General features: G+C 48.7%; 1 protein-coding gene across 1 annotated transcript in view; it reads left to right on the top strand.

The window, feature by feature from the left end:
• The first annotated feature begins 9,138 nt into the window (after positions 1–9,138).
• The window catches only part of SEL1L (SEL1L adaptor subunit of SYVN1 ubiquitin ligase), a 45,740-nt gene continuing 41,952 nt past the window's right edge, over positions 9,139–12,926 (top strand). The window contains exons 1-3 of the mRNA XM_088460901.1: positions 9,139–9,366; positions 11,359–11,393; positions 11,741–12,134. Of these exons, the coding sequence (XP_088317027.1) occupies positions 9,270–9,366; positions 11,359–11,393; positions 11,741–12,134 (526 nt within the window). The 5' untranslated portion in view covers positions 9,139–9,269. The remainder of the gene's footprint in view (positions 9,367–11,358; positions 11,394–11,740; positions 12,135–12,926) is intronic.

Here is a 12,926-nt window from a genome sequence, read left to right on the forward strand (position 1 = left end):
ACTTTTACTTCAATAATACTTTGTGCTTTGGAACCACAGGTTCTAGGTCTGGAGTCTTTATTTACTGTATAACTGCGTACGCAAAATAGCGTCATCCTTAGAGGTTTATAGGCAGGATATCAGAAGGTATAGGCAGGGGTGTATAGAGGTTCATAGGCAGTATCGTTAACTAGTACGATGTAATACAATGCGATTCATCGTACGTTTTCCCTGGAACTCCCCGGCAGTCCTGACGGCACAATTTGGTGTTTTTTAACACGCACGATCTGCATATGATTACGATAGATAATATAGGCTGCACATCTGATCATACGATACGTTTTAAGAGCGTCAGAAGCGCGCATCAGGTCATATCCTACCTAAATGCTACACGATTTCGACACGATTCATCGTACAACGCGTCAAAAATCGGGAAATCGGCACGAAATTGCGCTAGTCTATGGCCAGCATTAGGAGAAATGTTACCCCTTGATGCCCCTAACCTGGGGCCCAACACTGCATCTCATCCTCCCCAGTCTTACCATTCGCCAGGACACAGTCCCTGGCACCAGGATAAGCGAATTAAGAGATCATATCTCGGCCCAGATCCCCAGGCCCCCTTCATTTAGTACCTTGGACAGTGACAGCTGTGTCCCTGATAGTTATTATGTTCTAAGCTGGCTCTTTCCAATTCAATCCCGAGCAGAGCTGTTCCTACAGGTGTCTCCTGTTCTCAGCGGCATCCCGGCTCATCACAGGCTGTCAGAGCAAATCAGGCTGTCTGTGCAACAAACAGATAGAAGAGATGATTGAAGTTTATCGACTGAGCAGGAGAACGGAGCTGCAGTGCCCCCTAGTGCTTCAGTAATATTACTACAATGTACTTTCTATCAAGCGTAAACATTTAACCCCCATGTGTTCCTTAGCCCTAGATCCCAGGCTGTTCTCATTCTATTTTCTGTGGAATATGTGAAAAAAACACTAAAACATTTAGCAACATTTTTAGAAACAAACTTGAATATATTATAGTGAGCTGTCAGTCATATCGCTTCTGCAAAACTAAAATGTAAAACTCATGTAAACTAGAAGGAGTCCTACACACACAGGCGGCAGCACCTACTGAACAGTAAACCCCCATCACCGCCATTGCAATTGTTGCTGCCTCGTGCTGTCATTTCTTTCTAGCCATGCTAGTATTTGCCTTGCACAGGGTACAGGGTAGCTGGCAAACTGACTAAAGCTGGGTACACACCGGGCGATATATCGGCCGGTCAATCGAACGGTCGATATATCACAAGTGGATTGGTGGGTGTGTACCCCGATATGTCTGTGAACGATGTCATTCGCAGGCATAACACATCTGCATTGCAGCAGAGCAGATGGCTGATACATCTGCAGATATATTGGCACATCTGGCTGTGTGTACGGGCGGTCCGCCTGTGCACTTGCTGCATGGACCGCCGGCGACTAACAGCTCAACCGGGCAGGCAAATTCAAATGCACGCCCAGTTGTGAAGTCGGGGAACACACATTGAGTGGCCGACTGACCACCCTTGCTTTAAAATCAAGCATTTAGACACCCCCATGTCTGCATCATACCTTGATCTGTCATGTTACGCTAGGTTGCCCTAGGTACCAGCTCTGCTGTCTAAACCTGAACAGCATGAAACACAGGGGGGAGCATTTATTAAAACTCCAGCATCCTAAAACAAATACAGGATGAGAGAGACAGGAGCAGCACGGGTGAGACTATGGTAGTATGGGAAAGACAAAGGGCTGTATTCAGAGGCGGCCGTACGGTCTATGACCGCACGGCCGCCTCGATGTTTGTCTAGCACGCATGCGCACGAGGGAGCCGGCTCCTTCGTGCGCATGCGTGAGACCCGCTACGACCGACAGCGCTGTCGTAGCGGGTCTCTTTCCAAGGGGGCGACCTGTCGATGTTGATTGACAGCTCACCCCGTTTGGAAGGCGGGCCAGAAGCTCTCCGGGGCTTACGACAAGTGAGACCCTACCCTAGGGTCTCGTCGTAAGCCCCGATGGTCACGATGGTCTCTGACAGCTCGCCCCGTTTGGAAGGCGGGTTTGGAAGGCGGGCCAGAAGCTCTCCGAGGCTTACGACAAGTGAGACCCTACCCTAGGGTCTCGTCGTAAGCCCCGATGGTCGCGATGGTCTCTGACCATCGCGACCATCACCCTAGCGGTCGTTAGAGCTGTGGGTGTTAACCCACAGCCTAACGACCGAAACATAGGCGGCCGGTCTGGATGCAAGCGGCCGCCCAGTTTATGAGCGACCGCTTGCATCCTCCGACCGCCTCTGAATGAGTCCCAAGGTGTGGCCGGTGTCCAACCACATGTGGCTAATATCGCCACCTCGGGACTGAAGGGGTTAACCCTCATTGCAATGCTCCGTCTTTAAAGGGACAATGTAGGCGCAGGGCGCCATGTACTGTAGATTTATGGGTGATATTGCATTTTATCAATTATAGTGCTGTGCACAGTTTTGAAATTGGGGAAACCTGTTTGAATGTACGAGCTTTGCATTTTTAGAAATGTAATTTGGAACAAACTGCTGGTTAGACATCCTCACCTAGGGATTGGTATAGTAATTGCCCTAGCCTGGCAGTGGAGGGTTGGTGGTAACTAAACAATCCTTTCCTTTGAAATGCTGGCTAGGGAGACACCTGTGTGTCTGTGTACAATACCCAGCAAGTTTGGGGGAAACAATAATACAATAATAGGGCTCTATTTATTAACATTATTTTGAGTAAAATAAAGTGAAAAGGGCTGTTTTGTGTTTTCACACCCTTTTCACATTATTTTAGTATCACCTATAGTTATTACAGGGCAATTGGAGTAGAATTCGTAAAATTCTACTCCAACCCCAAAGTATCACTTATTTTCAGTAAGCAGATCGCTTACTAAAAATAGTAAATAGTGATGGGAGATCGAGAATAAATGTGATGACTATGGCGCCAACCAACAACAGTAAATAAATGTAGATTTAAATTAAGAAATTAAAGTGACCAATTAGAGTGAAACAAATATATAACAGGACGCGCTACCAGAAGGTGTCAGCTGAATACAGGTAAGGAGGATTGGGGCAAATCCCAAACAATAAATGTGGAAATAACAAATGATACAGCGACAGGCGTCACTTAAAAAGTGCACAGTGCAATAAATATAAAGAAATTTAATCGAAAATTCATATAGACATACTAACATAAATACATATAAAAATGCACAAAATGAATGGGCAAAGATCACATAATAGCTTAGAAAAGCATATCAACATATCTCAACACCACAGTGTTGGAATAAAGTGCAAATGCATAATGGTATATATTGCACAAGCCCAATAATATATATTAAAAACAGATAAACTGAGAATATAGTTTTAAAAACAGCTATGAATTCAAAGGTGCTTATCTTAGTGGATTTAAAGGCAAGAGTGCAGCTTCCCCAATGCGTTTCATCCAATGGGACTTTTTCAAGGGATATTAGCTAGCATGCATGTGTCCATATTTATACCAAGTTTAAACAGAACCAATTAATCATCCTCATTGTGATTGGTGACCTCATATCCGGTCTATCGGAATGATTAAACAAAGGAGACTTTCAAAGTGCTCCTATAAATTAAGTTAATTATTTGTAACACAACTAAAATTCCAGAAACGTCCAGAGATCTTAAATATAGTGTAAAACTAAGCGTAATACTAAGCGGTACTTCCGCCCAAAGATTCCAAATCTCCACCCTCTATGACAACATCCACCCTCTTCTGGGTCTGGACGGAGGCAGGCAGATGGTTATAGGATCGGCGTCTACGCGGCTTCCGCCCTCACTCCTGGTTTCCGTGGCATCCGTCCTTCAGTATCCGGTGATGGTATCCCGGGTGTCCACGTGACTTCCGCCCTGACTCAAACGTTCTTCATCTCGCAGGCATCCGCCCATAATCGACGTCATCGGCATCCCACTCAGTTTAAGCGCTCCTTACTCCTATCACATTCCGGAGATAGGCACTGCCATTAGTCTGCGGAAGCAGAAAAATTCAGTAATATTTGGAAACTTTGAGAGCGCCATTTTGAGAGAGGGTAATTCTGCCCAAAGTGTTAACATTAGTAGACACACCACTTAAATAGACAAAGAATAATAGTAACGTTTATGTGGCAATAAGCCAGGGTATAGCAGCATAAAAACAACATCAAGTTCCAAATGGCAGATAAAAAAGGTATTAAAAAAGATATAATATAAAATATGATAAAAATATATCAATGAGGCACAACTGGTTAAGGAAAATATATAATAATAAATTATTGTAAGTAAGAAATATGTATATATAAAAACGAAAGAAAACACTGGCTAATATAATGTTATGTTAGGCACGTCACAGTCTTCATAGGATCTTCAAGAGTAAAGAATTAATTAGTTAATTATTTAGAATTAATGAATTAATTAATTCTTTACTCTTGAAGATCCTATGAAGACTGTGACGTGCCTAACATAACATTATATTAGCCAGTGTTTTCTTTCGTTTTTATATATACATATTTCTTACTTACAATAATTTATTATTATATATTTTCCTTAACCAGTTGTGCCTCATTGATATATTTTTATCATATTTTATATTATATCTTTTTTAATACCTTTTTTATCTGCCATTTGGAACTTGATGTTGTTTTTATGCTGCTATACCCTGGCTTATTGCCACATAAACGTTACTATTATTCTTTGTCTATTTAAGTGGTGTGTCTACTAATGTTAACACTTTGGGCAGAATTACCCTCTCTCAAAATGGCGCTCTCAAAGTTTCCAAATATTACTGAATTTTTCTGCTTCCGCAGACTAATGGCAGTGCCTATCTCCGGAATGTGATAGGAGTAAGGAGCGCTTAAACTGAGTGGGATGCCGATGACGTCGAGTATGGGCGGATGTCTGCGAGATGATGAACGTTTGAGTCAGGGCGGAAGTCACGTGGACACCTGGGATACCATCACCATATACTGAAGGACGGATGCCACGGAAACCAGGAGTGAGGGCGGAAGCCACGTAGACGCCGATCCTATAACCATCTGCCTCCGTCCAGACCCAGAAGAGGGCGGATGTTGTCATAGAGGGTGGAGATTTGGAATCTTTGGGTGGAAGTACCGCTTAGTATTACGCTTAGTTTTACACTATATTTAAGATCTCTGGACGTTTCTGGAATTTTATTTGTGTTACAAATAATTAACTTAATTTATAGGAGCACTTTGAAAGTCTCCTTTGTTTAATCATTCCGATAGACCGGAATATGAGGTCACCAATCACAATGAGGATGATTAATTGGTTCTGTTTAAACTTGGTATAAATATGGACACATGCATGCTAGCTAATATCCCTTGAAAAAGTCCCATTGGATGAAACGCGTTGGGGAAGCTGCACTCTTGCCTTTAAATCCACTAAGATAAGCACCTTTGAATTCATTGCTGTTTTTAAAACTATATTCTCAGTTCATCTGTTTTTAATATATATTATTGGGCTTGTGCAATATATACCATTATGCATTTGCACTTTATTCCAACACTGTGGTGTTGAGATATGTTGATATGCTTTTCTAAGCTATTATGTGATCTTTGCCCATTCATTTTGTGCGTTTTTATATGTATTTATGTTAGTATGTCTATATGAATTTTCGATAAAATTTCTTTATATTTATTGCACTGTGCACTTTTTAAGTGACGCCTGTCGCTGTATCATTTGTTATTTCCACAGTGATGGGAGATCACCTGACCGGAGGAATGGAGAACATCACCGGAGGCCCGGATCATGCAGGTAGGTGTAAGTAAGGGAGAGGGGGGTTGCGGGGGTCCGCGATCGTGGGGGCAGGGCTTAGCGCCGGGGGCGGGGCTTAGCACCAAGGGGGGGTAGCAGCGGCGGCCGGTCGGCGTATGCGCGGGCACTTAGTCATTTTTTTGCGAAAATACCGTGATAAGGCTCCAAAGGGGATTCGCAGGGACAGAGCTTTATCGCAAGCTCTGTCCCTGCAAGGGATTTGTAGTAAATCCCTGTGATATTGCCTGAATTTGCAATATGCGGATTGTAGTAAATAGAGCCCATAGGATTAAACTTCCTAAGAAGAACTGGAGGTATTAAGACTGGGAAAGCCAAACTGGTTCTATGCATTGTTCCTCGTATGTGAAAGAATGAATGCAATTTATCACTTCCCGGGAAATGTTATATTTACCATATAAGAAACAGTCTATGCTAAGTTTGTGTGTTTGAGGAAAACCAAATGTGTTTGGGTGCTAACGAGGACATTTAGTTAATTTCTGTGAAATGTAAGATGTGTTTATTTATGTTATGTGAGCTAGCAGGATTGGCTAAGAGGAACCCAGGGCGGACCTACCCCCTGTGGTAAGGTGTATTAGGGTGGCATAATAAGAGGGCATGTGAGCCCTGTATGTGTACATCCTTGTATATCCTTTGTGGAGAAGATCTGCTGTTTGATTTCTGTATGCTGTACCCCTTAAAGCTGGGGGAAGGGTCTTTTTGAAGACCATGAGCAATAAACTCCTTTGCCTATTCGACTACATCTGCATCCTGTGACCAACGGAATTGCGCAAAATGCTATTCCGTTCTTCTGCTGTTCTGGATTGAGCCAAGTGTCTCCAAAGCTCAAGCCCTCTGCCAGCTACGGGCAGAGCCTGGTCCATTGCGAGGGATCAGGAGGAATCAGCCAACACGAATCAGGGGGTGTGGCCGCAGTTAGCCGACGCATACGCAGCAGAAAGCGGTTCCGAACGCCGGCGGAGAGTTTGGTGGTGGCAGCAACATACCCGCCCACTGCGCAGTGGGTGGAGTCAGTGACAGGTGGTCACTGACAGTAATCAGGAACCCCAGTGGGGATCAAAAACCCCAATCTGTGATCGGGAGTGGCTAGGTCAAAGTCATGCGGTCACACAAGGGCACCATGGAAGAGACAGGGGCAGCTCGGGAAAGACAGGGGTAGCACAGGTGAGATAGTACCAGCACATGAAGCAGAGAGGCAGCACAGATGAGGCAGAGGGAAAGCACCAGTGAGACAGGAGAAGCACAAGAGGCAGAGGAGCAGCACAGGAGGCAGAGGGGCAACACAGGTGAGACAGTAACAGCAGAGGGGCAGTACAGGTGAGACAGTAGCAGCAGAGGGGCAGTACAGGTGAGACAGTAGCAGCAGAGAGACAGCACAGGTGAGACAGTAGCAGTATAGGAGGCAGAGGAGCAGCACAGGAGGCCGAGGGGCAGCACAAGTGAGACAGTAACAGCAGAGGGGCAGTACAGGTGAGACAGTAACAGCAGAGGGGCAGTACAGGTGAGACAGTAGCAGCAGAGAGACAGCACAGGTGAGACAGTAGGAGTACAGGAGGCAGAAGGGCAGCACAGGTGAGACAGGAGTAGCATAGGAGAGACAGGGGATGCGCAGGAGAGAGATGGGCAGCACAGGAGACAGAAGCAGCAGAGGAGGTGGAAGGGTAGCACAGATAAGACAAGGGCAGCACAGGAGGCAGTGGAGCAACACAGGTGAGACAGGAGCAGCACAGGAGGAAGAGGAGCAGCACAGGAGAGACAGGGGCAGCACAGGAGAGACAGGGGCAGCACAGAAGAAACAGGGGCAGTTCAGGGAACAGAGGAACAGCACAGGAGGTAGAGGGGCAGCACAGGTGAGAAAGGAGCAGCAGAGGAGAGACAGGGGCAGTGCAGGAAATGGTGGGGCAGCACATGTGAGATAGAAGCAGCACCGGAGGCGGAAGGGCAGCACAGGTGAAACAGGAGCAGCAGAGGGGCAGCACAGGTGAGACAGGAGCAGCACAGGAGGCAGTGGAGCAGCACAGCAGAGAAAGGGGCAGCACAGGATGTAGTGGAGCAACACAGGAGAGACAGGGGCAGCACAGGAGAGACAGGGGCAGCACAGGTGAGACGGGCAGCACAGGAGGCAGTGGAGCAGCACAGGTGAGACAGGAGCAGCACAGGAGAGACAGGGGCAGCACAGGTGAGACGGGCAGCACAGGAGGCAGTGGAGCAGCACAGGTCAGATAGGAGGCAGAAGGGCAGCACAGAAGAGACAGGGGCAGTACAGGAAACAGAGGAACAGCACAGGAGGCAGAGGGGCAGCACAGGTGAGAAAGGAGCAGCAGAGGAGAGACAGGGGCAGTACAGGAAATGGTGGGGCAGCACATGTGAGACAGAAGCAGCACCGGAGGCGGAAGGGCAGCACAGGTGAGACAGGAGCAGCAGAGGGGCAGCACAGGTGAGACAGGAGCAGCACAGGAGGCAGTGGAGCAGCACAGCAGAGAAAGGAGCAGCACAGGATGTAGTGGAGCAACACAGGAGAGACAGGGGCAGCACAGGAGAGACAGGGGCAGCACAGGTGAGACGGGCAGCACAGGAGGCAGTGGAGCAGCACAGGTGAGACAGGAGGCAGTGGAGCAGCACAGGTGAGACAGGAGGCAGTGGAGCAGCACAGGAGAGACAGGGGCAGCACAGGTGAGACAGGAGGCAGTGCAGCAGCACAGGTGAGACAGGAGGCAGTGGAGCAGCACAGGTGAGACAGGAGGCAGTGGAGCAGCACAGGAGAGACAGGGGCAGCACAGGTGAGACAGGAGGCAGTGCAGCAGCACAGGAGAGACAGGGGCAGCACAGGTGAGACAGGAGGCAGTGCAGCAGCACAGGAGAGACAAGGGCAGCACAGGTGAGACAGGAGGCAGTGCAGCAGCACAGGTGAGACAGGAGGCAGTGCAGCAGCACAGGTGAGACAGGAGGCAGTGGAGCAGCACAGGTGAGACAGGAGCAGGAAAGAAGAAACGCCTACCCTAGTTGCAGGGACCCCTGTACTATAAATTTATATTATGCATAAACAGAAATGTACATAAAAAAGTGCAATCTGAGAGCATTAGTCTAGCTACACTGTCATTACACATTTGTCATTCATAGCTGCTCCAATAATTACAACTACATTTCCCATGAGCTCTGTGACAGGCAGAGGGGGTGGAGCATGTCGGGAGCTGTAGTTTGTTTACTATCTCCCACTGAGCAGCCAATTGCCGAGGGCCATGTAGCTGCGCGTTGCTGACGACGCTGCTAAGCCGGAAATCACTCTGGGCGCTTGTGATTGGCTGAGCTGCGGTTCTTTACTGTGATTGGTCCAGGTGGAAGAGCAGAGGCTCTGGATTGGTTGTCTGCTGTGTGCGGGTGGCTCCAGGTTATGGTTTAGGCCGCGGCCGGAGCCAGGGGCTGTCAGTTGGGTTCGCTGCGGGGTCAGGTCCACTGGAAAATGGGGGACCGGGCAGTGCGGACTCTGCTGGTTCTTAGCCTGTACTGCGGGGTCATAGCGGCTCTTGTCGGATACGGGGCGTCTCAGACCGTGGCAGGTGAGTGAGGAGGGATCCCCGTGTGACTGGCTGCAGGTGGCGGGGATCCCTGTGTGACTGGCTGCAGGTGGAGGGGATCCCTGTGTGACTGGCTGCAGGTGGATGGGATCCCTGTGTGACTGGCTGTCAGGTGGGGGGGGGGATCCCTGTGTGACTGGCTGTCAGGTGGGGGGGGGATCCCTGTGTGACTGGCTGACAGGTGGGGGGGATCCCTGTATGACTGGCTGACAGGTGGGGGGGATCCCTGTGTGACTGGCTGACAGGTGGGGGGGGGATCCCTGTGTGACTGGCTGACAGGTGGGGGGGGGGATTCCTGTGTGACTGGCTGACAGGTGGGGGGGGGATCCCTGTGTGACTGGCTGACAGGTGGGGGGGGGATCCCTGTGTGACTGGCTGACAGGTGGGGGGGGATCCCTGTGTGACTGGCTGACAGGTGGGGGGGGATCCCTGTGTGACTGGCGGGTGGTGGTGGGGGATTCCTGTGTGGCACCGAATAAGTAGGGGGATCCTTGTGTGATACTGACTGGCAGGGGAGTAGGATTTCTGTGCAATCTTAACTAATGAGGGTACTGTGGGATACAATCTGATGAGGGTACTGTGGGATACAATCTGATGAGGGTACTGGTGTTTACTGACTGATGAGGGTACTGTGGGTTACTGACTGACGAGGATGAGGGTACTGTGGGTTACTGACTGACGAGGATGAGGGTACTGTGGGATACTGACTCAGGATGAGGGTACTGACTGATGAGGTTGAGGGTACTGTGGGATACTGACTGATGAGGTTGAGGATACTGACTGATGAGGTTGAGGATACTGACGAGGATGAGGGTACTGTGGGATACTGACTGATGAAGATGAGGGTACTGTGGGACACTGACTGATGAGAATGAGGGTACTGTGGGACACTGACTGATGAGGTTGAGGTTACTGTGAGATACTGACTGACGAGGATGAGGGTACTGTGGGATACTGACTGATGAGGTTGAGGGTACTGTGGGATACTGACTGAGGATGAGGGTACTGACTGATGAGGTTGAGGGTACTGTGAGATACTGACGAGGATGAGGGTACTGTGGGTTACTGACTGACGAGGATGAGGGTACTGTGGGTTACTGACGGATGAGGGTACTGTGGGATACTGACAAGGTTGAGGGTACTGTGGGGTACTGACGGATGAGCGTACTGTGGGATACTGACTGACGAAGATGAGGGCACTGTGGGACACCGACGAGGATGAGGGTACTGTGGGATACTGACTGATGAGGTTGAGGGTACTGTGAGATACTGACTGACGAGGATGAGGGTACTGTGGGATACTGACTGATGAGGATACTGACGAGGATGAGGGTACTGTGGGTTACTGACTGACGAGCATGAGGGTACTGTGGGATACTGACTGACGAGGTTGAGGGTACTGTGGGATACTGACTGAAGGTACTGTGGGATACTGACTGATGAGGTTGAGGGTACTGTGAGATACTGACTGATGAGGTTGAGGGTACTGTGAGATGCTGACGAGGATGAGGGTACTGACTGATGAGGATACTGTGGGTTACTGACTGATGAGGTTGAGGGTACTGTGAGATACTGACTGAGGGTACTGTGGGATACTAACTGACGAGGATGAGGGTACTGTGGGATACTGACTGACAAGGTTGAGGGTACTGTGGGATACTGACTGACAAGGTTGACGGTACTGTGGGATACTGACTGACAAGGTTGACGGTACTGTGAGATACTGACTGACGAGGATGAAGGTACTGTGGGTTACTGACTGATGAGGTTGAGGGTACTGTGGGATACTGACTAATGAGGATGAGGGTACTGTGGTTTACTGACTGATGAGGGTACTGTGGGATACTGACTGATGAGGATGAGAGTACTGTGGGATACTGACTGATGAGGGTACTGTGGAATACTGACTGGCGACGAGGATGAGGGTTCGCAAGGATACTGTTTGGACCTTTCTTATTTGCTTTTGTCTTCCAGATAATGAAGATGAAGGAGAGACTGATGATATCCCGGTGAGTGTTCTTCAGTGTACAATGCACAATAAAACGTCATGAATACAAGTAGCAGCAATCGGGAATACAGTAGTCCTTTATGCTGCCATCCTTCTTTATACCAACGCCCCCACACGGCCTATAAATCTTCTGTATACATATTGTTAAATTAATTGGATACCTGTCACACCCCATGTTTTAGCGGTCATTCAGCAACTGTAGCACGCTGCTGCAATCTTTGCCACCAGTGATATTTGCCTATTAATTCTCTACTGCATGATTTATGCTCTGTTCAATTTAGAGTACAAGGGTGTCAGTAACCCCAGCCAGCCAATGGCAAACTGTTTACTCTGGTTTCTTGCCGTTAGGAGATTCCAGTACCTGACACAGAGACGGAGTCTGTGTACCCCACAGGAGACCAGCCAAAGTCAGAGTCACTGCATGTACCCCATTCTGAGGAGCAGGAGAATGAGAAGTCTGCGTGGTGGGCTGAGAATGAGGTCCCACAGGACAGTGCTGAGACTGCAGGGGCAGCAGACCATTCATGGTCCTCTGAGTCCGTAAATCCAGACCTGGAAAGCCCAGAAGTTGAATCTGACCCAACCTCGGAGAACACCCAGACTGTCACCTTCCTGGACATCACCGACGGTCTGGAGGAGGAGGGGGACTCTGGGAGCTTGTCTCTGGATATGGGCTCTTGGCAGGAGGGCATCACGGATCAGGAGAATAGAGAGGCAGAGAAAGCCGAGCTCCAGAAAACAGGTAAAGGACATAATGTATACATGTGTGTGATGAGTTATTTGCACACATTCCGCTGTCTGTTAAAGGGCCGTTACCATCCTGATATTGGCGTTCAGTTGTGATAGTTTGAATCTCTCCTATAAGTATGTAAGTAACCTGTCTAAATGCTCCATGTCATTGCTAAAGCGACATCATTTCCTGAAGTGATTGAGTCTCTGTCATTGGTTATTTACAAAGGACCAGTACGATCCGGGTTACAGCACATACCGGTGCTGAGTCCAACAGATCTCTGCACACGGACGCAAGCGGCGAGTTTTTGCATACATTCGTAAATCTGATTCCCGGGCTGCTCCAGAACAGCCACCGTGCGTGTCGCGCAGGATCAGCTGATGGAGGTTGATACGTGACTGTTGCAGTACATGGATGGTAGCCTGAGCACTGAATATACCGGGCCTGATTCCGCATGAGATTCCCAGTCTGAATGTATCTAGCTGGTTTCAGCAAACTGCATCACAGGCTGCATAGGCATCTTGTCATTACAAGGGGTCCCAAGTTCTGTTCATCTTGGTCGCTGCTCACCTGAGGCCGGCTGCTGCATTGTAAGGCGGCAACGGGCTGTTAGCAGGATAAATATGCTGTAGGCGCATACACAGAATTGTATCCTATCCTGAGGTGCGCATATGCGGCGATATCCTGCACCAAGGTCGGGGCTGGTGAAATAGTGATGAGCGCTGCTCTCGCAGACAGAGGGCTGGGGGCGGTGCAGTTGTATAGATCCATCTGCGCTCTGCATTGCCGGCGCACGTTCACGTG

The sequence above is a fragment of the Taudactylus pleione genome, unplaced genomic scaffold, assembly GCF_031769625.1.
Source record: "Taudactylus pleione unplaced genomic scaffold, aTauple2 ptg000987l, whole genome shotgun sequence".
In the NCBI taxonomy this organism is placed as follows: Eukaryota; Metazoa; Chordata; class Amphibia; order Anura; family Myobatrachidae; genus Taudactylus; species Taudactylus pleione.